This window comes from Acartia tonsa, chromosome 1, assembly GCF_053477335.1.
Source record: "Acartia tonsa isolate MP-2025a chromosome 1, ASM5347733v1, whole genome shotgun sequence".
NCBI classification, from domain to species: domain Eukaryota; kingdom Metazoa; phylum Arthropoda; class Copepoda; order Calanoida; family Acartiidae; genus Acartia; species Acartia tonsa.
Window position 1 is genome coordinate 15,996,079 of NC_137260.1, and position 26,234 is coordinate 16,022,312.

Genomic DNA, 26,234 nt, shown 5'->3' on the forward strand with positions numbered 1-26,234 from the left:
TTCCCTGAGGACATTTTTTGGATGCCCCATACAAGGGACGAGATTCGCTCAAAGATTAGAGCTAAATTCTCAGGGGAGGGAAAAATGAACGTTGATAGGTTTCTGGATTTATCTCTGGTCAATATCAGAAATTTGTTCAGTGACTCAGGATTCAACTTACTTTTTGTCTCTCTTCCAAGTGGAAGTATCCTGAGACTGACTCCTGCTCTAATTTTTACCCTTGTTTTGAAACATAGACAAAATGATTTCACCCTCGTCAATTGAAAATTTTTTTTGTTTTTTATGCAGAGAGGGAAGGATGATTTACTTTTTATTAAAAAATACAAAAAAATCAACTTGACTAATGTCCAGTAAACTAAATAAAAAAGTTCTAAAAATAAAAAAAAAACATAAAAAGAATTGTAGTTTTAAAATACATAAAAAAAAAACCAAGTATTAGTATATTTTGAGTTTCCCACAGAAAGTGCAGTTTTTGCTACAATTTTACAAGAGCAAAAACTAGGATTGCACAACAATTCAAAGTTATATAATTGTGTTTTATATCTAGAATATTCTAGACTTTTTGTAGGAAACAAGAGTATAGTTATTTACTGTGATTCAATAATTTCATCATTATTTTGTATTATGTAATTGTATATAGATACTAGAATGTTCTTAGAAACACTTTAATTATACAAGCAAAAACCAATGAATAAGTTTTTGTCATACATAAAAAGCTAATATTGCATCATGTGTAAGTTTCCAGAATCTTCTTTATTATATGACAAAAACTGATGTAGAAGTTTTATTATGACATAAACAGCTAATATTGCATCATGTGTAAGTTTCCAGAATCTTCTTTATTATATGACAAAAACTGATGTAGAAGTTTTTGTTATACTTTTTATTGCACAAAAAGCTAGGATTGCATCAGATTATGCCATTAACTAAATTCTAGAACATTCTAAGATCTCAGTATAAATAGAGCAGCAAAGTATTTGGTTCTCAATGAGCCTTGCACACTCATTCACTCGTAATCTTTTATTTAACCTCTGTATCTCTTAATGTTTAACCTATCTAATGTGTTTATCTGTATACTATCTCTTTTCTTAACCATTCTGTTAGTTTTGATTAGAATGGTGTTTATTTTTATGTGTATCAATTTTTCATTTATCTTAATTTCTGTTTTACTCTTATTGAGATTTATAGAAATTTTACAAGTTCCCTGTTGGGACTTGTAAAAATCAAATGAAGCTCAAAACTAGAGAAATAGTCTAAGTTCTGAAAAATCATATACTTATGCTGCTTAAAAAAAATCTATCTTTAGCAAATTTATCTAAGTTTAACTATTATATCTTTGGACTTGTAAATTTACAAAACATAATGAAGTTTGATGATTATTTTTCAAAGTATTTGGATAACAAACAATTACATGTCAAGTGTAAAGAAAATCTTAAAGAATCAAATATTATAAGTTTAAAGTTTACTTTCTTATTAAGAACTTATGGTTTACACTTTGCAAATCCAAAGATATGTTTTAACTGTCATAAAACATATTTAACCTTATATAAAATAATTGAAAATAACTTAAAAAACATTATTATACTTATGTTAGAATACAATACTAAACTATGATACTCACATTTAATCAACAATAAAGTATAAACAATAAACACTTAGTACATTTTTCACTTTGGTATATATTGAATAATTTGAACTTGAAGTTGTGAGACAACAGTTCTTTATTGCACAAAAGTTAATAAATAATAGGAGATCTTCGCGTGGAAGTGTTTACAACACTTAGGTCTTTGTATTAATTTTGCCATTACTTAAGCAGTTTAAGAGTAAAAGTAAAACTAATTTAAAAACTTAACTTATAAGCATATCATAACTTACTAAAGGACCTTTGCCTCTATATTATCTTGGTGAATGTTTATTATTTAAATATTCTTTATCTAATAGACTTTTTCTTAGAAAGCAAAATAATTACTAATTTAAAGCTTGTTAGAAAGTCCTAGTACCTTTGGAAGCGATTAGTAAAGAGCGGAGTTATTCCTGCGGAGGGAATAGCGTGATTAGTGATTATGTATATAGTTGATATTCATTAGGTTATGATAGTCTACATGTACAACTTATTAAAGGACCTTTGCTACTATATTGTCTAAATATAAAGTAACTTCGAAAATACTTTGATGATTTCTTTTTATTTAGAAATTCAAAGTAGTTGCTAATATCAAAGCTTGTTAGAAAGCCCTAGTACCTTTGGAAAACGTTAGTAAAGAGTGGAGTTCTTTCCTCCAACTTGATTAGGAATTATTCAAGTGCAAAAATAGAATCATTCTTAGTTGAGGGTTAGGAATCAACGTGGTTAGCAATTACATATATAGTAGATACAAATATTTTAAGTCTTGTAAAATTACTAGAGATTAAAGGACAGCTATCTGTAGGCGTTTGGAGCTTTAGGGACTGAAACGCACGACACAAATGCAATTGAGAACCTTGTGTACAAGCAATTGCAACTAGATGACACTCTAGAGGCCCTAGAGAATGCTAGTATATTTGTGGCCATTGGTCGCGGCCCTAGGGGGACACTCGCACCGGTTGACACTCCAGAGGCCCTGGAGCATACCGGAACATGGGAACCTCTATAGTTGTACCTCTCTTTAAGGATGCTTGATAAGAAATATTAAGTTGTATAATACATGCTGAATTAGATTTTGGGACACTGATTAGTACAGCTCTGTAGCTTAATAGCTTGGATTCTAGGAGTAAGGGTACGGTAGCGCATCAAGTTGTACTTGTATAAGCCGGCTATGCAGTTTACTCTGAGTTTCTATTGTTATAAGAAAAGCAAAATACATCTGGTAGCTTGCTAGAGTTTAATTAAGCATTGGATAAATCTTTATTTATTTATTCTTGGAAAATCTAGCTTTATTTAATATTCTCACAAATTATAGCTTATAAGTACTTCATAACATAATTTTAATCTAAGTTTAAAGTATTGAATTGAACTGCTTTTTCTTTGGCAAAGTTGAATTGTTTATCACATCTATCACTTGAATCAATTTAGCCTAACCAGCTAAATGTTGTAAATTTTGACAATATTGCGTTTAACTTATTCGGTTTGGTAGCTAAGTTTATGCTTTGTCATATGAGTTGGAGATTGGCTTCAACTTGGTTGGTATTCTCTTCTTGTTCTGAAACTTGGCACGTTTTATTAGAATTGGGCGAAAACATATCAACATAAATTGACGACAAAATTTTCCCTGTCATAATATCCAAGTATATTCTGCATTCATTGATAATTGTCAAATAAAATTGCCTTTTTGATACAGTAAAGCATGGCAAAAATTCTTTTTAATTTTGTTGTTTTGTTTCAATTTTTAATTCTAGTTATCTTTTAGAAGAATATTTTACCGTATAAGAGATCATAAGCAACAAAGTCAATGTATTAATATATGATAAATAGAATTGGTTAGTGATATTTTAATATTCAATTAATTTATTACAAACCTTTCCTATTCATAATTACTGTTTTACTGATCTGAAGTTACAAGAAAAAAGACAGTCAATGTAGGTATATACTATGTATGATAAATGTTTAGCTTCTAAAATTCCTTTGGGCTGTTCGCGGCATTTTAATATTCAATTCTTGTTGTAGAAGCCTTTTAGAAAGATAATTATGGGTAATATATTAAACATGTATGCTTATGCGCCTTTCATACTTTTGCACAGGTATAGGGTTTGGTAAATGGAAATAATGGATATAGAAAATACGTGGATATTATGCCAGGGTGAAAATTATCGTCAATTTAGATTGCTAACATGGAACTCATTATTGTCCATTTCTTTCATTCAGTAGAACGGAATGGGATGAAGTAAAGGGGGTTGATAGGAGGTATCGTTATTTTAGCCCACTGCAAGTTTATTAGAGAACTTGAAATTATGTTGTAATATCCAAGTAATGATTTTTGCATAGAGTGCTTTTATCCTTTTATTCTTAACAAAAGCAGTAGCCACTAAAGCTGCAGCCGCTAGAAAGTTATTATTCCGCATCATTTTTAGGAAATGGTAAGGGCCAGTGGTTGTAAAAATACTGCAATCATAATAATAAACACTCTTTTTGATGCATATATCAATCCATTTACCCCAGAACATAATGTATGTGTGTGAGTTTATGAGTTTCAGTATAAAAGACTAAAGGGGGTCTAAAACAAAGGTATTAGAGTATATTTCATTTATTTATGTTTAATCTGTATGTACATTAAGATCATAGAAAATGCAAAAATCCTGATAAAAGATAAATCACCTAAAAAATATACAATATCAAGTGTTATAGACAGCTTTCTGCAGATATTAAAATGAAAAATTAATATGAAAAAATTTGGAACAGTTTTGTTAGCCCCATCTCGTCGGGGCTGACAAAATTGAACTTTATGGGTTTTATTTTATTATTTGTATAAATTTTCTGTAATACGATGCTATACATAATTTTTCAGTATGGGTGAGAACCGGTTTTAATCCAGTGGATATAAATCGGTTTCGAATCTTTATTGGGAAAAAAATTGTTTTATCTCTATAAGTAGGTCATTGTGTAAATTTGCAAGGTATTTGATTATAGAGTAGTTGCACTGCTAAAAGATTGCTTGCAAATCTTCTAAAATAACTCTCTTAGAGTATGCAAATGTTTAGTATTGGGTATGTGTAAGAATTTACACCCATAAATGCCCAGGCTAGCCTTTTGTTCACAACTCAAATTCACAATTCTATACATCTATCTATCTATCCCATCTATACAGGGTGTCCCAAAACTAAAATAATTTACACCCATAAATGCCCAGGCTAGCCTTTTGTTCACAACTCAAATTCACAATTCTATATATCTACCTATCTATCTATTCATCTACCATCTACAGGGTGTCATAAAAATGAATGACTATTTTTCAAACTCAAACCTAACATATTTAGACTCACCCTGTATATGAATATATGCATGTCTTAGTCTATTGTTCCTAGCTTAAAATAACTTTTTTAGACTCACCCTGTATATGAATATATGCCTGTCCTAGTCTATTGTTCCTAGCTCAAACCTAACTTATTTAAACTCACCCTGTAAATGAATATATGCCTGTCTTAATCTATTGTTCCTAGCTAAAACCTAACTTATTTAGACTCACCCTGTATATGAATATATGCCTGTCCTAGTCTATTGTTCCTAGCTCAAACCTAACTTATTTAGACTCACACTGTACATGAATATATGCCTGTCTTAGTCTATTGTTCCTAGCTTAAAATAACTTTTTTAGACTCACCCTGTGTATGAATATATGCCTGTCCTAGTCTATTGTTCCTAGCTCAAACCTAACTTATTTAGACTCACTCTGTATTTGAATATATGCATGTCTTAGCCTATTGTTCCTAGCTCAAACCTAACTTATTTAGACTAACCCTGTATATAAATATATGCCTGTCTTAGTCTATTGATCCTAGCTCAAACCTAACTTATTTAGACTCACCCTGTATATGAATATATGCTTGTCTTAGTCTATTGTTCCTAGCTTAAAATAACTTTTTTAGACTCACCCTGTAAATGAATATATGCCTGTCTTAGTCTATTGTTCCTAGCTCAAACCTAACCTGAACATACATATTTGCATACATCTTTTTACAAAAATATTTTGGTTGTCCATTCAAAATTGCCAAGGTTTTAATTCATGAAATTAGCCAAAAGTATACTTTAAGGCCTTCAAAGACAGTAAAGATGACATAATTTGACTTAAAGATAAAAATATAGTGACATAGCAATGGTAAATTCTAGAAAAAGTATATTTTGGTTCAACTTTCACTTTGAAAAAACACCAAAAATTTGAACTTTATAACCATTGTAAGCAGTGTCAACACAAAAAATGGACATTCTGACCCCTTAACATTTTAACTACTGTATCACATCTATAGTATGTTCGTGTTTTTGTCTAGTAAGATCTAAGAAACGGTCCTTCATAATGATATCTCATAATTAATATCCCTCAAAAGGATAGCTGAAAGATGAATAAAAAAAGGCTTGGCCTTTTCATATACAGAAGTGTTTATTCCGATTTTTTTGCATCCCATCAATATTCCATGTTTCTTTCAAACATTTTTGCAGTTTATCAAACATTTTTAAGCAAAGTTTTTCTACAATTTGGGCGTGACTTATGTTATCAGCATTTCTTAATAAAAAAGTTTTGGGTATAGTCTCTTTCGTGGCAACGCCTCTCAAGGGGCGATTCCTCGTATTTTCATAGTAGCTTTTCCCCTATTACTAGCCACTGCGGGGGGCTTTAACCCCGCAGGCCCAATTGCCTAACCCTGCGGGCAATCACTTAAGAGGCGTTACCATGAAAGGTAGTATACCCGAAGCTTTTTAATAAAGCTTTATGTCCGGGGCAGGTTTTAATCATTTTAGGGGAGGAAAGGAATAGCCATTGAATAAAATATTTTTCCACAAATTTTTAAAATCTTTTATTTACAAAACTAAAATCTAATGTATAAAATTAAGGTTTTTTTTTAATTTGAAGCTATACTTTTAAGAAAATTATGATCCTTGATAAACATATTCAGAAAGTTTTTTTCCATAAAAGATTGCAATGTTTACTTATGAATTTGATTTAAGTGCATAATTCAAAATAGGCATGCATAATCATTTAATTTTTTTACCCACGTTCTTTTTGGGCCGGAGAGGGTTGTGTTATAGTCCCCCCCCCCCCTCCCTTACTTTATGTTATTTTATAACATTTTTATGTACATATTTATATTTTATGAAAGAAAAATATATTTTTTTTAAAATTTTTTTATTTCGAATGACTTTGCCAATTGAGGTGGTTGGGGAAGAGCCCCATAAACATAGTACTTTTTAAAAATATTCGGTATATATGAATAGTGACTTTTCTGGATAGGGGAAATCATCCCCCACCCTCTCCCCCCCCCCCATAAAATAGACTAAAACCTTGCCTGAACTAAAAAGCATAACTCAATCACCAAATCAATATTGTAAGCTTTATCAAATAGATATACAGATAGACGGACATATAGACACCGCTTTTCTACAAACCCCACTATTACATTATTCTTACTATCATAATGTCTTATGTTGATACTAGCGGTTACACAGAGAGGGGCTTAGAATATAGCTTAAAACCATCCCACAACTAAAATATGAAAATACAAATCATCACAGGACCTATGAGAGGCTAACCTAGAACAGAGAACACAACTGGATAAGCTTTAAGATCTTAAGCTTCAGACAAAGAAACAAAACCTTACTACTGTATACAATAGGATAACACCAGCACCAAAGCTTAACCTGTAATAATTTATGATGGTGCATGGGTCGTATATAAAAGTTAGTGGAAAAGTGCCACAGTCAGCGGGAGGCCACTTTACACTTCTTTCCACACAGAAACTGTACAATGGATGTACAATATACGTGGATATTATGATTGTCGTCAATTTATGTTGCTAGTATGGAGATCAATTATTGGTCAGTTTATTCATCCAGTAAGAGGGGATAGGACAGGGTAAAGGAAAAGATAATGGGAAATCGTTATTTCAGCCCCCAACAAGTTTGACTTTATTAGAGTACATGATAATCCGATGTAAGATCCAAGTATTAATCCTTTCTCAGTATGGTTATCTTAGAGTTATTTTAGTAATGCAGCTACTCTTTAATCACGGTCTTCTGTACATCCCAGTGCGAGTAAGGATAATGGCTAAATTTTCCTAGTTTAAATAAGGATTCTAAATATTAATAGCTTGAACAAATATTACTTTTGTTATTACTGCGATACTTAATAAGAGTAAATTACACTTTATAAAAAAAATACCATTTAAAAAACTTATATTTCATTTTCATAAATTCCCTATTCTAAATCATAATAAACATATCTAATCTTTTAATTTCTTATTGAACAAAATCTGAAATTAGTTTATATGTTGCAAAGGTTTCGCGATTTTTCAAGGACTATTTTTGAGAACTTTTATTTTGTCTTTCTAAAATGGATAGCTCTATTCGAAAACTTAGGCTTGTTAGAATCGTCCTTTCAATTCCAAACCTTTCGTAAAGATTCTTGCAGTGACATCCAGGGTGGAAGGGTTGTTAAGAAACCCCCCCCCCCTCCGACAAAAAAAATCAACACGCTTCGCGCCATAGGTAAATGTCCTTAATTTTTAGGTCAGATAAACTTTTACCATTTTATCGGCCACGTAAAGTGCTTTTTAATACTCTAAAAAATTAAAAGCTTGAGCGTACTTAGATTCTAGTGACAATGAGGTATAATATTAAAATCAAATCATTTCTATAATCTTGTACGTTTTCATTACAAACTTATTCAAATTATTCTGAATTGTCACTCAATTTTGAACAGAATTCTGATACGATTAGCCACTATATTATAAAAGCAATGTCTCTATAATTGCGTCTTAAAAAAGGAGTACAACCACGATAAGCTTCCTGCATTTTAAGCAATTTCAAAACATAAAATTTTTCAGTATCTGTCTATGTCATCAAAAGTCAAACAGTTGATGTGGACAACAACTTTTTGGTTGATAATAATAATAATTTAGTTGGTAAAGAACTAAATAAAAAGACATTTCTGTAAGTTTCTAAAGAAAAAGATGCAATAATAGATAGATAGATTGGAAATAGATAGAAACATAGATAGTAAGATAGATAGAAAGATAGACATCTAGCTAGCAATAATTCACAAGGTTTTCATGTATATTCCAGCCATCCAAACTAAACATATCATAAACAAAACTGTGACTTTTTAAACCAACAAAATAAACATAAAAAATATGCGGCAAAAAATCCGTGAAAAATTTGACAAAACATGCGCGAAATTATTTATGCAATGATTTTGAGACAGTTAGAGCCTAGGAAATCACGTAGCAAGGTGGTTATACGGTGTGCGAGGCTGGGGGGAGGGGGGTTGAAAGGTAGAATGGGGGGTTCAAAGCATCTAGGAACATTAAATAGCATTGCTTTTGTGTTAAACCCTTCCTTATAGTAGCACTAGCATGATTCAGGGGTAGCTATTGTCTATCAATTGTATTTTTTCACCATAAAAATGCAAGAAAAGGATAGGGTTTTGCTTTAAAAATGAGATTTTTTGAAAATATAAAAGGACTATATTTTTTAATTTGTTCAAGTCTGCACATAAGATGGTAAATGGACGGTACGTGATGAATTTTTGTGCCGAAATTGTGGAAATAGCAACCATGAAATAACAACATAAATCATAATGGGAAAAGAACAATAATTTTTCAAAGAACGGACAATCTTTTATTTTTTACTGTACAAAAAAATAAAGGATGAAGGAATATTTCTTCCAGTTTCTAAATGTCCCTAGAGGCTTCTCTCTGTAGATAAACATTATTGGTTGAAAATTTTGGACACTACTTGGGCATCTATTTAAAATCTAATAAAAGTACCCACAGTTTTTGACCTAAAGAATAAGATAACATATTGTGACATTTTGGGTAATTGTATAATCTACAATCAAATTTAAAGTTTAAGTACAATGGACAATACATTAATCTTCTTTAGAGTCTTAAAAAGACAAACTTAGATAAACAAACATCCTATTACTTTAATGTTTAGAATACTCTTAAGATATTATTCAAAGTTTAAATGTTAAAATTTATACATAATAGATTATGACTTCCCTTTTCATATGTACCCACCTCTTTTTATTATAACCAGGGATAAAGAAATGTGAAGAAATTTACCTTTAATATGTACTAATATGGACTAAATTAGAAGCTACATTGTAAAGGAGATCCATAATGGTTTTTAAGATCCTTCGGTAGAGACAGACACACACAGCACACACAAAGATCCTGTTACTTCTATATAGGAATTAACCTTTTTTTGCTCTACCTAATGTAAATAGAATCTAACCTAATCAAAATTGAGAGCAATTTAACATTATGCCAAATACTTCCTTAGATTTTAGTTTAAAGGGGGGACATTGAAACTGAAATCGATGTGAGCTAGATCTTTCAGTAAATACAGATAGCTGTCCTGTATCTTTTATAAGAAAAAAATTAGGTTCTATATCATATGTATTAACCATTACCCTTGCTGTTATTTTTCTTTAAAATTTATCCTTTATTCCTGGCACTACTGCCAAAATTGTTAAAATTATTACCTTTGTTTCAAAATAAAAACTTGCATTTTTAGAACTCTAAACTTTTTGGAGGCGCAGCTACTCTATAATAGGTTAAGTCTGTCCTTCCTACACGCTGCCTACAAGCATCCTAGACTGTACAAAAATTGCACAATCATGATGCACAAAAATACCCTTTATTGAAACGAATGGACACTCGATTTAATTAACCGACTTTTAATGAAACTTTGGGGACTGTTGTAATAAAAAGCCAAAGGATTTTATTACTGTATGATAGTTTAGTTTTCTTTTTTATTTAAGAAATACTATTGCTGCTGTTCTAATTTTGGACATAATTGTTTTTGTTATCTCCTAAAATATAATGTCATAGAATTGTTAAGTTAAACTTATCAAGAAAGGGTTGTTAAAAAATTATAAATATCATGGTGAAAAAATTGTCACTTTTGTTAGTTCAACAAGAATGGCAACGTTGTTTAACGGAAAGCTCATCAAATCAGATAGTTGGCTCAATTGTCAGTATTCTCAATTGTCATAGGAAGCATTTTTAAAAAATAAATCCAGCTAATTTAGGGTCTTTATAATATTAGTTAGGGATCTAAAGGGATAAGGTGTAACAAATAAATTGATGTACAGACATCCCCAATGATGATACATAATTGGTGGTTGAAATGTTTATACACTTAATTAAAATACAATAAAAGTCCCCAAGATTGTTAAGCCAACGAATAAGCAAAGTTTTAAAAAAAACTTTGGGGACTAGTGTAGTTTTAGTTTTAGTTCAGAGAGTCGGGCTGAGCACACGCATTTAGCAAGCTCTCCCCCGCCCTACCCCATGTGTTAAGCTCAGTTCTACCTTCCCCCTCTCTCTCAACTAGTTCCCCTCTCCCCACTGCCCGTGGTCACTCCGCAGTTGGAGGAAAGGGAAGACACTGTAGCCAGAGGGCACCTCGTATTTAGGCCTGGCAATGTGTATGTGTTAACGTATCGGTCAATTGTTAACACAAAAAAAGTGAAAATAAAACATTAATGAATTAAAAAGTTTTTTTTTAACTTATGTGTAACCTAATCGCTTTAACTTAATGAACAATTTTTGGTGAAAACACTCTCAAATTTTTTTTTGATAATTTTATGATAATTTATCGGTCTGGCAACATTTTTACCGGCGCAAAGTACTCCCGACAAATAAGCTCTCCCATTGGCTAACATTTTTTCGCGTCCCACCATTGGTCAGCTGACCCACACTCACTCAGCACCCTCGGTTCCGCCATCTTCACTTCATCATGGCCTGTAGTACGTGTGACAACCCAGAATATTGGTCAAAGTTTAAAACAAATTTGGACGCTGCTTTGGATGTTAAGTTTAAAGAATACGATGCGAATATAGCTAAGGTAAGGGATGAGCTTATTCATAGTACTTTTGCCAGTCATAAAACCGAAATAAACGATATTAAATTGAGAGTCTCAGATTTAAATGTTAAAATTCAATCTATCGAAGGTATAGAAAATTTCGTAGATGCTAAATCTGTTGCAAGTGAACAAAAAGCGATTAGGACCACGATTACACAACAAAAAGACTATTTAAACTCTATTGAATCGTCGAGAGAAAATTTCGTCAAATTTCAACTTCTACAAAACTCGATAAGAGAGCAAAGGTGCCGCGATTGGAGTTGTAGAATAGTGAATTTTCAGCAGCCGTGGAGCCGTGAAAATATTACAGAGTTTATCATATTTAGAAACATTATAAGGCCCACCCTTGAAGCCGCTCTTAAACGTGGAGAATTAGAATATATTCCCTCACATTTTTGTGATATCGTCGAGCGTGCCCATATGCTCCCATATACAAAGGGCCAGATCCCCGTTTTTATTTTTCGTTTTATGTCTAGATCCTACCTCGACGCGTGGATGAACAATAAGAAGGCTGTGCTTGACCGTTACAACGCCGAGATCAAGAGGTTCAATCCCAGGAACAACGCGTCACCGGTCCCGTTCTTCCCCAATAGGTTAGTCCAGGCGAAGCAAGATATGTCCGACCTCAACAGGAAGACCATGACCTTTGTGTATGCCACAAACCAGATTTCGAGGGCCAAAGTCGCTGGCCAACATGTCCAATTTCAGCTCAAGAACGGCAGCCGCTGGATACGCTGCCTTAACCCGTTTGGCAAAGACCTGAAGGAAATGGCCCAACCCATACCTGGAAGCGAGGATTTTTTTCTGTCAGAGGCACCGCCTATCCTTTGTTTCAACAAGCTAGCGCCTGAGGAAAGGAAAACATTCTTCTCTAATCAGGCTGACTTAACAGAGGATGACTTCCCAAGACAGTTTAGTACGATCACAGCCCACCCTTCCAGCACGATTCAACATAATTTAACGTCTGCCCCTGCCCCAGCTCTTGGGGACCTAGCTGTGTTCCCTCCCATAGACTCTGCCGCAACCGTCGCAACCGCCGCACATACAGCCGTTGCACCAGCCGCACAGCCCACACAGTCAGTACCTGCCGCCGTCGCATCCGCAGCCGCCGCTACAGCTGATTTCACTGCCGCACCTGCCGCCGCGCTCACCGCCGCACCTGCCGCCGTGACCGCCGCCGCATCTGCCGCCACGTCTGCCGCACTTGCCGCCGTGTCTGTCGCCGTACCTGCGGCATCTATTGCCGTACCTACCGCCACACACACCGCCGCACTTGCCGCCACGTCTGCCGCATCTGCCGCATCTACACCTGTCGTTGACTCAGCACCTTCCGTACCTGTTGCCCCTGTCGTTGACTCAGCACCTTCTGTACCTGTTGCCCCTGTCGTTGACTCAGCACCTTCTGATCCTGTGGCCACGAGGGCCAAAGCTAGAGACACCGCCAACAAAGCTAAGCAAAGCAAAGCTACAAAGGCGGTAATCACATCATGAGGTTAAGTATCTTATACGTCGGAAAAAAAGGTACTTAACAAAATTATTATCATCATTTTTAAATTCATTTACAAAGTGATTTATTTCGAAAAACTTAATGTTTATATCCACGTAAACTCTATATTATTATAATATTAATATTAAATATTACCCAACTTGTTAGAACGCCAACATAGCATATTAATTTCAATCTATTTTTCTTATTTTTCTGCTGATTAGCATATAAAATACTTGGAACTTGTATGAAAATGAGTAGGGGGAACTAAACTAGCTTGAAATGTGTTGCCACCCCCAACACACACATAAACTAAACGCTATCGGAATAACCATAGTAAATATGGTAATTTTTTTCGCTTTAACGATAATATATTGTATATTACCTATTTTTATTTGTCCACTAATATCTACTGTGTTTCAGATGTCCATACTTGATGTTAAGACGATTCCTCCTGCGGTGCTCCTGGACCAGCTCTGCTATGACAAACCTCCCTAATGATCAGATTAACCAGGATTACGGTAACTTAAACGATAACATTGGTCTAAATCTTATGAATCCGATTTACGGCGACTACTTTAACGATTTTGAGAACGAATTCGGAATAAATTGCGTTTTTTCAAGTGAACAAGGTATCGTACAGAAACTGAAAACATTCAATGAAAACCTTCTCAATATTTTTAGTATTAATTGTCAGTCATTACATTCTAAATACAATGATATTGTCTCCACTGTAGACTTCTTTAGACAACATGATATCCACTTAAATGTTCTGTGTTTTCAAGAATTATGGCTGAATAAGGATGTAAATATGGATTGCTATGGAATTAATAATTACGATTGGCATGTTAAACTCCGCACAAAAAGTAGGGGGGGAGGGGTGGGTATTCTAGTAAGCAAATATTATAAAGTAGATAAACTATTTGATAAATTTTCATTTAAAGAAAATATTCTTGAATCTATTTGCTTAAAAATTTCCCACAATGGACTAAAGTTTTGCTTACTAAACTGTTATCGGCCACCCAATCAGAGTAGTGCTGAAATAGAAGAATTTTTTGAACTTTTTTTGGACCTGATTGATAGAATAGCAGCTTTAAGCATACCATACTTCATTGTAGGAGATTTCAATTTTGATCTTTTCAAAATAAATAATATAAATAGCAACTCCATGAGAATTATTGAGTCTTTTTCCTTTAACGGTATCATAAATACCGTTACCAGAGCTACTAGAGTAACTAGAACCACTGCAACCCTTCTTGATTTATTCGGGGTAGGTAACTTTATTCAAAACCTAATGTCTTCCTTTGTCTTAACTTCAAAAATCTCCGATCACTTGCCAATTATTAATTCATTCCGAATAGACAGAGTAAATAAACCCAAACCTCCAGATTTCTTTGAAAAAAGAGAATTGAATGATGAAAACTTTGATGCCTTAAACTATGCACTCTACCACACTAACTGGAATCACGTTTTAAACCAAGACAACACAAACATTGCTTATGATAACTTTATTTCAACCTTTTTGAGACTTTATAATGAAAAGTGTCCAGTTAGAAAAAAACGAAAAAACAAACGTACCCAGCCTCAGCAGCCTTTCATGTCAGACTTTTTATTGCGTTGTAGATTGCATAGAGATATTTTGTACAGCAACTTTTTAAAAGACAAAACAATTGAAAATGAAAGTATTTACAATGTCTATAGGAATAATTACAATAGGCAAGTGAGAAGAGCAAAGATTGAATATTACAGACAACAAATAAGAGATGCAAACGGGGATGGGAAAAAACTCTGGAAAACCCTAAAGGAAGTCATTGGGTTTAGTAAATCTTCCCCTGAGTGCACATACCTTCAAGTAGGCCCAAACAAAATTGAAAATGACCAAGAAATAGCTAATGAATTTAATCGTTATTTTAGTCAGATTGGGTCTTCCCTAAGGCCTGAAATTCCTTCCACCCCCAAAAATTTCTTTGAATATTTACCACCCCCATGTCAAGATTCCCTCTTCTTTGAGCCATTGTACCCCTTCAAGGTTATTAATATCATTCGTAGTATTAAACCTAAGCGTTCCACAGACATAAATGATGTCTCGATGTATGTTCTGTCTCGCTGTGCTGATACCATTGCCACTCCCTTAACACATGTTTATAATTTATCACTTCAAAATGGCACTTTTCCTGAAAAAATGAAAACTTCCAAAATAGTTGTCCTTCACAAATCAGGTTCACTCAGCGAGGCAGATAATCATCGAGGAATTTCACTCATTGACAACTTTTCCAAGCCCATTGAAAAATATGTCTGTGAAACGCTGGTTAAGTTCTTGGAAGATCGGTCTTTTTTTAGCAACCGCCAGTTTGGCTTCATGAAAGGAATCTCAACCTTTCACAATGTATTGAACTTAAGCACATTGATCACCCAAGCACTCAGTCGAGACACTTCCTGTATGGCCATATTTTTGGACATAAGGAAGTGTTTCGACATGATAAATAGGGACATCCTTTTTAGCAAACTGGAGAATTCAGGGATAAGGGGGGTTGCACTTGATTGGTTCCGTAGTTATTATGCAAATAGGAAACAGCGTGTATATTTTAAGGGCCTTTTCTCCTCCACAATTGAATTCATTATCATTGGCGTACTTCAGGGGTCAGTCCTGGGACCAATTCTTTTTTTGATTTTTATCAATGACCTTGTTTCATGCAGTGAAGAGATCCTAATCAATCTCTTTGCTGATGACGCAGTGGGCTTCATTGAAAAGCAGAATATTATACAATTGATCAACCTTGCAAAGGAGCTTGTCCCCAGACTGACCCAATGGTACAATGCCAATAAACTTCTTATTCACCCCCGCAAGACCAAATGTATGGTCTTTTCCTCCCCCCGTGAGATACTCACCCCCGCTGAGCTCGCCGCTAAGACCAACTTTGAAGTCTATGTAAACATGAATAATCATAACGAAAATGATGAGTCAAAAATCACTAAGTTGGATCTTGTGAGCGGTACCAATGAGGGTAGTATCAAACACTTGGGAATTCAATTGGACGAGAAAATGAAGTTTTCTTATCATCTTGAAAAAGTCTATAGCAAAGTCTCTAAAATAATTTATAGTATGAAAGTAATGCGTCATTTGTTGGACAAGAAACACTTAAAGCTACTCTATTCTTCTTATATTAAGTCGAATATCGAATATTGTTGTCTCCTGTTCACTGCCTGTCCTATGTATCTGTTAGCACCAATCATTAAGTTGCAGAAGCAAGCCATTAGAATAATCGAAAATTTACCTAGCAGAGCTCACACAGCTGAATTCTTTAAATCTAATGGCATACTTCCATTTAACCTGTTAATTGAATTCAATGTTTGTAAATTTATGCACGCCTATAAATTAGGCAATTTTCCCAAAATTTTCGAAAACACCTGGAATTTTGTTCAAGACAGACATACGTATGGCACTAGGAACAGGAACAACTTTGCTTACGAACCGGGCACCAATAGAAACTTTCTCCTGCACGCCCCTCTTAACTCTTTCCCAACTATATTCAACAACCTTCCACTTGAAATTAAACTAATTGATAATAAAAATATTTTTAAGAAAAAATGTTTTACTTATTACCTAAACAAGATTGAGTTTTAAAAAAGCAAATATTTTAAAAAAGCAAATATTTTATTTTTGAAATTAAACTGATTGATAATAAAATTATTCTCAAGAAAGATATTTTACTTACTTATTACTTACTTTCTTAAAAAAAAGCAAATACTTTATTTTTTCTCTTCCTCTATTTAACAATTTTTTGTTCTAACTAAGTTTCTATTCGTATCTTTAGCCCTCGACTTTTTGTAAGCACTTAATTTCTATACCAAAAAAATAATAAAACAGCATTTCTTTAACCTCAAATCTCAACGAGTAGGTTCCGTAGGAACCGACATACATACCTATGTATAGAGTAGCTTTAGCATAGTTTGTTTCTTATCCACTTTATTCATTTTACATTTTATATTTTGACTTTGACTTCTTCTATTATATTATATATTTTTTATCAAGCAACTAACGAATCGCGCAACCTCTACCTCTATTTTATCTAATAAAAAAATAACAAAGTTTTTTCATAATTTTGACCAAAAATATATTTATTTATTCAAATTTAGATATCGAAAATTTTGTTTAATATATGACTATCGCTGACTGGACTGGTTAAGCTCATGTAGTGGGCATAGCCATCTACTCGTCGTAGTCGCTGGAGTCATCGACGTCGTCGGGTTCCTGTTGGAGGAGCTCCTCCACAAGGTCCTGCTGGACGGTGACCAAGCGGTCCATGGTGGCGATGGAATCCATGTTGGCCTGGAAGGAGCGGGCGTACGTGGGCATTACTGAAATTAGCCTCACGACTAACCCATAGTTGGAGTACATCATGCGGAGGATCTCCTCATCGATGGCATCTTGGCGGAATCTCCTCCACATAAGTCTGTCGCCCTCGTACACGACGCCCATTAACCTCCTCTTGACCATAAACCAGAGGTCCAGACAGCGCCTGTCTACCCCCGGAAATGGGAGTAGATCAGGCACTGCCGCGAGGTTCAGCAGCTGCTGGACGCCGTGCACGGGTGCAGGATCATCGATTTCATCGCTTGAGTTCAACATGGCGATGAGCTCCTGCACCTGGTCTTGGAGGGGAACATCTTCTTCTCCTCCAGCCTCCTCCGGAACTTCCGGCGCCCCATCCGGTAAAGCACCTTGGCCTTGTCCAACTTCCTCTTCTTGATCTGACATTTCTGAGACAATTGAACTTTGACCCTACCCACCCCCATATTTATACCCCCCTTGTGTCTTAATACCATACATTATTCAATCTTAATTTAACTTATTAATTAATAAATAACTTTCCCTACTTCCGATTTCCCGCGTATTCCCCCTATGCTTTACAACCAATTGTCTCCCACTCTTCCCCCCTCCCCCTATTTTTCTCCCCCCCAGTATATACCAAACGATAGGCGCCGCTCCGTCTGTCTAGCTGGAAGTCACGGCCGCGCACAAACCACCCACCACTCCCCTTCTAGTTTTTTCCCCCCCTCCTCCCCCTAACCTGTTGAATTCCCTGACCCATCTCCCTTATTTTAACCAGTTTCTCACTTCACTTTTTTTTATGCTAATGAAAATTAATCCATAGCGAAATATTAACAGACATCCTATTACTCTATACATCCTTCATAAAAAATAAAAGTTCATAGCAAGATATCTAGGATTTATTAAACAAATCAATGAATTTATGATAATTTATGATATTTTAATACTTTTACTTTTTTGGATAAAACTAAACTGTATTATTCTTCAAAAACAATTTTATATTTCAATAGCCATATCAGTAACTTTTTGCAGTTTTTTTCTGTTGATTCATTGTTGATTTTTGTTGATTTTTGTGAACATCATGTGGACATTTCCGCGGGTGTTTTTGCGGATATTTTTGCGGATATCTTGTATATAAAGTCGTAGAGAACTTGACCGTAACTGGTTCAAACCGGAAATGGCCAACTTCTGGAACTATAGCTGGAGACAGGCCCCCTCTTGAGCAGTTATCCGCTCAGCAATTTCACCCAATTTAGCTTCATGAAACTCCATGTCCTTGTTTGGGTTGTATAGTGTGAGGGCCAACTCGGTTTCTAAATAACCCTGTTGGTATAGAAGACGGGCTACCTCACGACGTACTTCGTCACTGACATTGTCACCATTAACTATATTGAGAAGTCGTTCATATGTTATTGTCAATCTATTGCGTAGCGGCTGCCACATTTGTTGGTATTCTTCCTCTCCGAACATTTCGTGTCTAAACAATAGTAAGATTTAAACCTCACTAAAGCAAAGCTATAACCAAATTACGCGCGCAATAGCACGCCACAGTCTTTTTTAACATGACCCACTTTCACCCTTTTACCTTCAAAAAGGGGTGGAATCAATGGATTAATGATACGTTTTCGCCTTCCCTTAAAACCCCCTCCCCCCCCCCCTCTTCCTCTCCCATTTTGTTGCCCCATTCACAGCCATGCTGTGACCAGTTCTCAAAACACAAAAATCAGATTCCGGAGGAATCGAACCATACATATTTAGGGACACACTCCCATTATCAAAATACCAAAATCAGATTCCGTAGGAATCGCATATGACCTATTCTTAGGATTTTTTATATCCATTCTCAAAAATAAAAATCAGATTCCGTAGGAATCGAAACCAACCATTACACCTTGTTCACTTAAGTACACGATATGATTATTATTAGGGTATTCTTGTCCTTTTTTGGACTTTTCTTTGGTTTTTTTTTGGATTTTTTGGATTGGACCAAGTGTTATCGCGAAATTTGCCGTTATCCTGTAATTATTGGTGTGGAGATGTCCTTAAAACCCGGACAAAACTCCACTCTATAATGAAAATAATTTGATATAAAGGAAACTGTCTATTTGGAGCTGAAAAGGGATCTCAACGGGAATAGCGACTCCTTATGGAGGTTTTGGTTCCTTAATTGTTCCGAATTCACGCTTGGAGAAGTTGCAACTGATAGTAGGAGGATGTCTGAAATACACAGCAAGATATTGTTTCATTGTTAAGATTATTATTTATTTGCACATATAACATTGTATCGGCTTGGCAAGCGTCAAAGTACACCAGTGGCTCCACAACCCTTAAAGGGTTATGCCAACTATCTGGTACAATGTTGCATGGAATTTTTATTGTAAAATATTGTCTCCATTCAATTTAAACTGGCCTGGTAACTAGGTGGAGATGAAGTTCGGCCAATTCCATGCTAGGTACTTAATAATTGTTATTATGTATATTATTATCTAACCTGCACCAAACACAACAAACCAGATGAATCAAACAAATCAAGCATAGTAACATAATTTATAATATATATCTAATAAAATATGTTGTACCTTTGAGGAAAATAAATCTTATCTTATCTTATCTTATCTTAATGAATAAAAATTTTTTTCTTGTAATAAACCATTCATATAATTGCAATCTTAAATTTGAAAGGATTTTCACTTGAATCTTTTGTTATTGCTATTTCCTTTATAAGTAGAGTTTATTCAGTACAATATTATGATATTAAACTAAGTTAATTTTTATGAGATTAATGCAATTTTATTTACATAAGGACTGGAAATTATTTTCCCAAAACTTAAAAGCACAAAAAATACTAAGTAAAAAGGTAAAAAATACACAAAATTTCATTTTGGCAGACACACAAACACACCCTACTACTTTAGCATATAGACTTATAATCATAGCATATAACTAATAAAATGCTATTTAAATGAAGCTCTAAAAATGTGAATTGGTATGTCCTGTAAAAATGGATATAAGATATACGTGGATATATTGACAGGGCCGTGAAAATTTGTCATTAATTTAGCTTCCTAATATGGACCTCATTTATTGGTCAGTTCTTTACTCCAGAATGAGGGTAGGGGGTAGAAGTAGATTGGGGGTATCGTTATTTTAGCTAGCTGTGAGCATCACTTTATATATGAAAATCTGGTGCAACATCCAAGTAATGATATATCGATCGTCCTGTGAACCGGTGTGAACCTAACCAAGCCCAAAACCTAAATTCTTCTTCCTTGCAAGGAATGTTGCGTTTATCACATTGAGTGTTCATACAATAATGGCATTGCTTTTTCTTTAAAATAGCAATTGACTAAAGTTTCTTTTTTTACGATATTGGACTTCAAATCATGAAAATTTAAGGAACATAACAATTGTTTTCCCCCTTCAAAAGTCAATAGACAAATAATTTAAAATTATTATATAAACATATCGTATTGGATCTTGATAATAAGTGATTTAATTTCAAGATTTGTTATCATATTCAATTTAGTAAATTCAAGGACATTAAACAAATATTTGTCATACTTAAATACATTTATTGATAAATATAATTTGTAAGCAGCCATAAAGACAGTCAGAGTATAAATGAATTTAAATAAGATATTTTTTGTGCATTTCCTCCTAGAAAATTACATTTAACAATTTAACGACCCCCCTCCTTGTCATTACCTATGAGAATAAACTAAAAACTAAATTTAAAATTAAAGAAATAAGTAAGATTGGTATTAATCCCCCCCCCCCCCCCACCCCAGGAATAGGAATAGGGTTAAGATAATGTTGTTGTAACATGTTTATATGATTTACATTTTTCATTCTTGTTTAAGCTTTAAAAATATTTCATCCTGAAACGCAATACCAGAAACATGTTTTAAAGCGTATTTAAAATTTTGCTAAATGGCAGAGATAGTACACAATTGAAAAGAATTTGTACTTCTTTATCTATAATCATTGATACTTATTGGCTGTAGGTATTTGATTATGTAACTTTTCTAGCTTAAAATTTATAGTATTTATATACAATAAGCTTGTTTATACATTTTAGCTACATCTGTACATTTGAAAAGTTCTAAAGATAAAGCATATCTGTTACCTTTTTTTTTTATATGTTTTGCTTCGCTTTTACGAAAATTTACATCCTTGGTTGAATTATAAATTTCATATTATGAAATATTATAATAAGATTAACCCAGGAAGAGAGGGGACATTTGAATTTTTAACATGGGTTTCATTCATTGGCTCAAATTAAATTTTGATTAATTGCTACAAACTTTTCTACCAATAATTTAAAGAGATAATTTCGTTTATAATAATAGGGGATGTACTGCAATTTATCGACAAATGTCTTATCCCTTAAGATCCCTGAATTAGCCTGAAAAATTTGGGACGGATAATTATGCTTGATAATTAATGTTAAGTGAAGTATAAAATTATCATTTAATTTATATTGAAATTAGGATTTACAGCTTATTATAGTGCAAAAGGATTTCATTTTTATAGAAACTAAAATCTTCTTACAAACTAAAGTTAGATATATTATCAAAACCATCATTTAAAAGAAGTTCAAAAGTTTAATAAGGGATCAATTGGGATAAGACAATGATAATAACAAAATTACCCCTTCTGGAGATTACAATTAGTGGTTTAAACGTTTTGACACTCGTCTTAATGAATCAGCCAATCAAAATTTAATAACAGTCCCCAAAGTTGTTGATAAGAACATGTTATTATAAAACGTTGGGGTCTAGTGTAATAAACTTCCAATGTCCCCTCCATTCCTGTTTTAAAATAAATAATATAAAATAGTTAAGAAACGACCATTTGATATCAAAAACTACTTAAAATTTCATTAGTAATAAAAATGGTTGTTATCATCATATGTTTGCAATTGTAGGGAGGTCAAGCCAGCCCCCCCCCCCCCCCCCATGCAAGGGCTATGCCTGGCGGGGCTGGGGAAGGTAATTATTCATTTTTTTGTCATCTGTACTGATATTTTGAAATGATATTCTTAATAAGAATGTGTATGCCTTTGTGTATGTGTGCGTGTGTGCATTGATATTTCAACACACTTAAAGAAAAGGAAATAAATTCTTAATTTTTTTTTGAATTAAAAATATCTTTAAACTTTTTGCCTTTTTTTTCAAATTTTTCTTTCTAAACCCAGATTTAATTTATATCAGCTTCCAAACTAAAGTTCAATTAGTGAGATCTCAACTGACTAACATACAAAACCTACTTTTTAAATAGAATCATAGCTTTTTTATAGACATCCTTCCGCAGATAGGAAAATGAAAAATTATGATTTGTATTTTGTTATCCGTGGAAATTGTCCATAATACGATAAGTTACATGACTATTCAGTATTTATTGCATAAAACCGGTTCTAATCCAACGGAAATATATAAGTTTATAAGCTTTTTCTAGAAAATACTTTTAAGAGTCTTTATTCCTATATGTGAATACTCCATGCTTCACCGTATTGCACACACGTACACACACTCACACGATGTGTGTGGACGCACATGGTGGTTGTGTCCATCGCTATGGTTGTGTTAATATTCAGGATCAAGGCTGACCATGGCAAGGTGGTCCAAAACTAATTTTACTGGACAAAATTTTTATATATTTTGGGCAATAATCTTAAATGTGAAAGCGCATAAAACTATTTTATAGGGAAATAAAGTACATTTTTAGGATAAAATTCAACTTTTGATTTCTTAGTTTAAAAACTACATAATAAAAAATGATTATTTTGACTGTGATTTATCTTTTTTGGACAATGAAAAGTACCAATATTACTAAAAATACACCACAAAAATAAACAAAAAAATCTTGTTTTAGGCGTATAAAAAAGTAAGCTTTAATATAAAGTTTGTTTAAAAGGTTACTTACGAGTTTCAAGGACAAATAACTTCCTAAGTAAACAATTACTATCTATTTGATTTTAAAATTAAGTAGTATATTTTTCTGATGGGCTCGTCGCCCGCAGAATTTTTAGTGCTCAATTTTTGAACAATTATCAACAAAATCTTTCAATTGCATAAATTTCAATTTTATATTCCAAGCGGAGGGGGGGGGGGGGGGGGGTCGACCCCTAAAAATCCACATTTCGGGGATAGAGGGGCTTATGGGTCCTTGTCAAAGTGCCTTGTTGGGTTCAAATGACTGCTTTAGTGATCATTTTTACTTTAAGAATGTGATTAAATATGTTTTAGTCCCCTGTAAAATGTACCTGGATTTACGTGAACTTTGAATGGCTCCTGTAGCCGCAAGGAGTCAGAATAACCCCCCCCCCCGCAATTTGCAGCCATGCTGCACAATACATGGGCAGCTAATGAACCCAGATTTTTTACCTTTTAAAAAGGCACTCATTTGATCATGACTGTGGAAAATGACGTTAATTTAATATCTGAAGAAACTCGGTGTCATTGTGAAAAAAAATGGTCTACTATACCAAGACTGTGTGAAAAAAGTAACGCAGAGAGAGAGAGAGAGAAAGAAAGAGAGAGAGAGAGAGAGAGAGAGAGGGAGGGGGGGGGGGCTAGTATAGATAGAAAGATAATTGCTAATGGGTATATAGATAGATTATTGATAGTGGATGGTTAGATAGATAGTCAACTGACAAGTAGAATTGTGAGAAAATGTGTAAAATTAAACCAACTACCAACGAACTAAAAGTGTTTTTACAATGAAGCTAAGGACTTTTGTGCTCTTAGTAGTAATGTCATGATAAGAATAGCGTCTTTTGACGATATTATGTCAACCATGATTACTTTAATTTAATTTAATAAGTTGTCAATTAAAAGATAAGTTGACTGAAAGGAAACAAAAATAATAAATTTGTATAGATTTGAAATGTATAATGTTTGTTTGTAGGAACACCAACAATAGCAACCAATTTTCTCAATTGACTTTGATACACTTCTTCAAGAATACACAGATATGAAGCTACCTTCTTTTAAATCATGGAAAGGGATACTAGAAAAGATTATTTTAGGCTGAGTAATTTCTTCTTAGAGAGGTTTCTCTTGGATATTTGTTTGTACCTATGAGAAGCTATATTATTATGAAGAACCATATCGGTTCAGCTATTAGCTAGATCCTTTGTAACACACAGACAGCTTACTTTCATATTAGGATATGACATATACTTAAAATGTCGCATTCAGTTTTTTTCAGTTACCACAACCCTCTCCCAGATTTTACGTAAAGACCTTCTTCGTAGATTTTTTTCTAAACAATCTCCACGTTGAAGAAATTGGTTGATTGATAGTTACAACCCCTCCACCCCCTTATGCAAAGAAAAATAAAGTATCAAATCGAAAATGTACTAATGAAGGACTGTTAAACAGGGATCTTAAGGGATCAGACAATAGAATATAAATTGATGTACAGTGGACCCCTTATCTATGATAAAAAATTATCCTCTTGGAAGATCCAAATTATTGGTTTAAAAAATTGGACAACTTAAGAAATTAAGCACAAATATGACAAAACTTACTCTCTAATCATAAAGACCTAAAAATAAAATAGAGGAATCGTGCAGCAATCATAAGCGCGCGAAAAAGACATTTCATCGTATTTTTACTTTTCCAAGGAAAGCCTGTTTTATTTAAGAAATAATATACAATTTTATATGAAAAACGTAATCAATTATATGTTAATGGTGTTTGATGGATATGAAGAAGAAATTATTGTAATTTAACTTCTTTTTGTTAAAGTCATTTTAAAGAAAATATATAAACAAGGAAGATTATGTCTATAAGAAGCATGATGCAAAAAAAATTTCTATTAAAAAATTACAAAATAATTTTTGTATTGACTGATTTAAAAAACAATCTTTTTTCCATTTTTTTTCAAATGCTCGCCTTTAAACAATTAGATCTAAGTGTGACACTTTTCTGATAAAAAAGAAAATTTAAATAAATTCAAGCAATGAAATTGTAGAAAAATTGTTTAATTTGGACAAAATATATAATTTTATGACGTCAATCTAAAATTTAAACCACACTTGTCAAATGTGATTTAGGATTATTAATTTTTGTATTTGATGAGTTGGATTGTTACTGTTGAATGTGAACATTGAAAATATAACTAAGAGAAAGATATAATTTGTTTATCATTTATTAGCGACTTATTACATAAGTAGGTAACAATTTCAAATAAAAATAAAATCTAAATTTTGCTTTCGTTTTCAATAAAACAGAAATCAATTAAATGACCCATAGCCTAAAATAATAAATAATTGGTGTCATCATCATAAAAAAATACATGGTATTAACTAATAATTCTTTTGAGCAAATATAAATTTGGGATCGCTAAAATCTCGATAAGCTTTACATTGAGTTATCCCTTTAAAAATGATATAGGTTCTTTAGTAAGGGTTTAAATGACATGGCGATTCTATCAAATGAGTTGGCAATTTTTCAACACATATTCACACAAAACACAGTAAAACTTCAGCCAATAGATCTTAAAGCAAGAACTATATTGTCAAAGAAATGCCGCTTGGTTTTCAGGGTAATTGAATGATTACTACTTTTTACACCAGATTGCGATTTACTAGAATAAAGTGAAACTTGTAGCTGGCTAAAAAAAACAACACCCTCCCCCATCACCCCCTTCACTTCAACCCCTCCCCTCCTACTGGATGAAAAAACTAACCATTAATATTAAGTGATGTCCATGTTAGCAATCTAAATTTACGGCTGGTCATGAGCTATATGTAACCTTGACGACAGGGTGGGGACCCTGTCCCGAATCAACTAATAGCGTCGGAAATATAAACACAGCCAAGTCCCTACTAAAGAACAGAAAGCAATTTGCACGCA

At 33.5% G+C, this 26,234-nt stretch overlaps 2 protein-coding genes across 3 annotated transcripts in view; one reads left to right on the forward strand and one right to left on the reverse strand.

Annotated features, from left to right (window-relative positions):
- LOC145313785 (uncharacterized) overlaps window positions 1-26,234 on the reverse strand; it is a 97,554-nt gene that overhangs the window by 67,722 nt on the left and 3,598 nt on the right. The window lies entirely within an intron of this gene.
- Window positions 11,082-13,584, forward strand: LOC145313774 (uncharacterized). 2 transcript variants are annotated; one of them, XM_080153391.1, is made up of 3 exons: window positions 11,082-11,533; window positions 12,028-13,072; window positions 13,461-13,584. In XM_080153391.1, exon 2 carries the CDS (start codon window positions 12,047-12,049, stop codon window positions 13,040-13,042), a length of 996 nt encoding a protein of 331 aa, XP_080009517.1. In that variant the 5' UTR covers window positions 11,082-11,533; window positions 12,028-12,046; the 3' UTR covers window positions 13,043-13,072; window positions 13,461-13,584. The 2 variants fall into 2 exon arrangements, with proteins under 2 accessions (XP_080009517.1, XP_080009508.1); XM_080153382.1 differs by having other exon boundaries at window positions 11,083-11,533; window positions 12,028-13,584.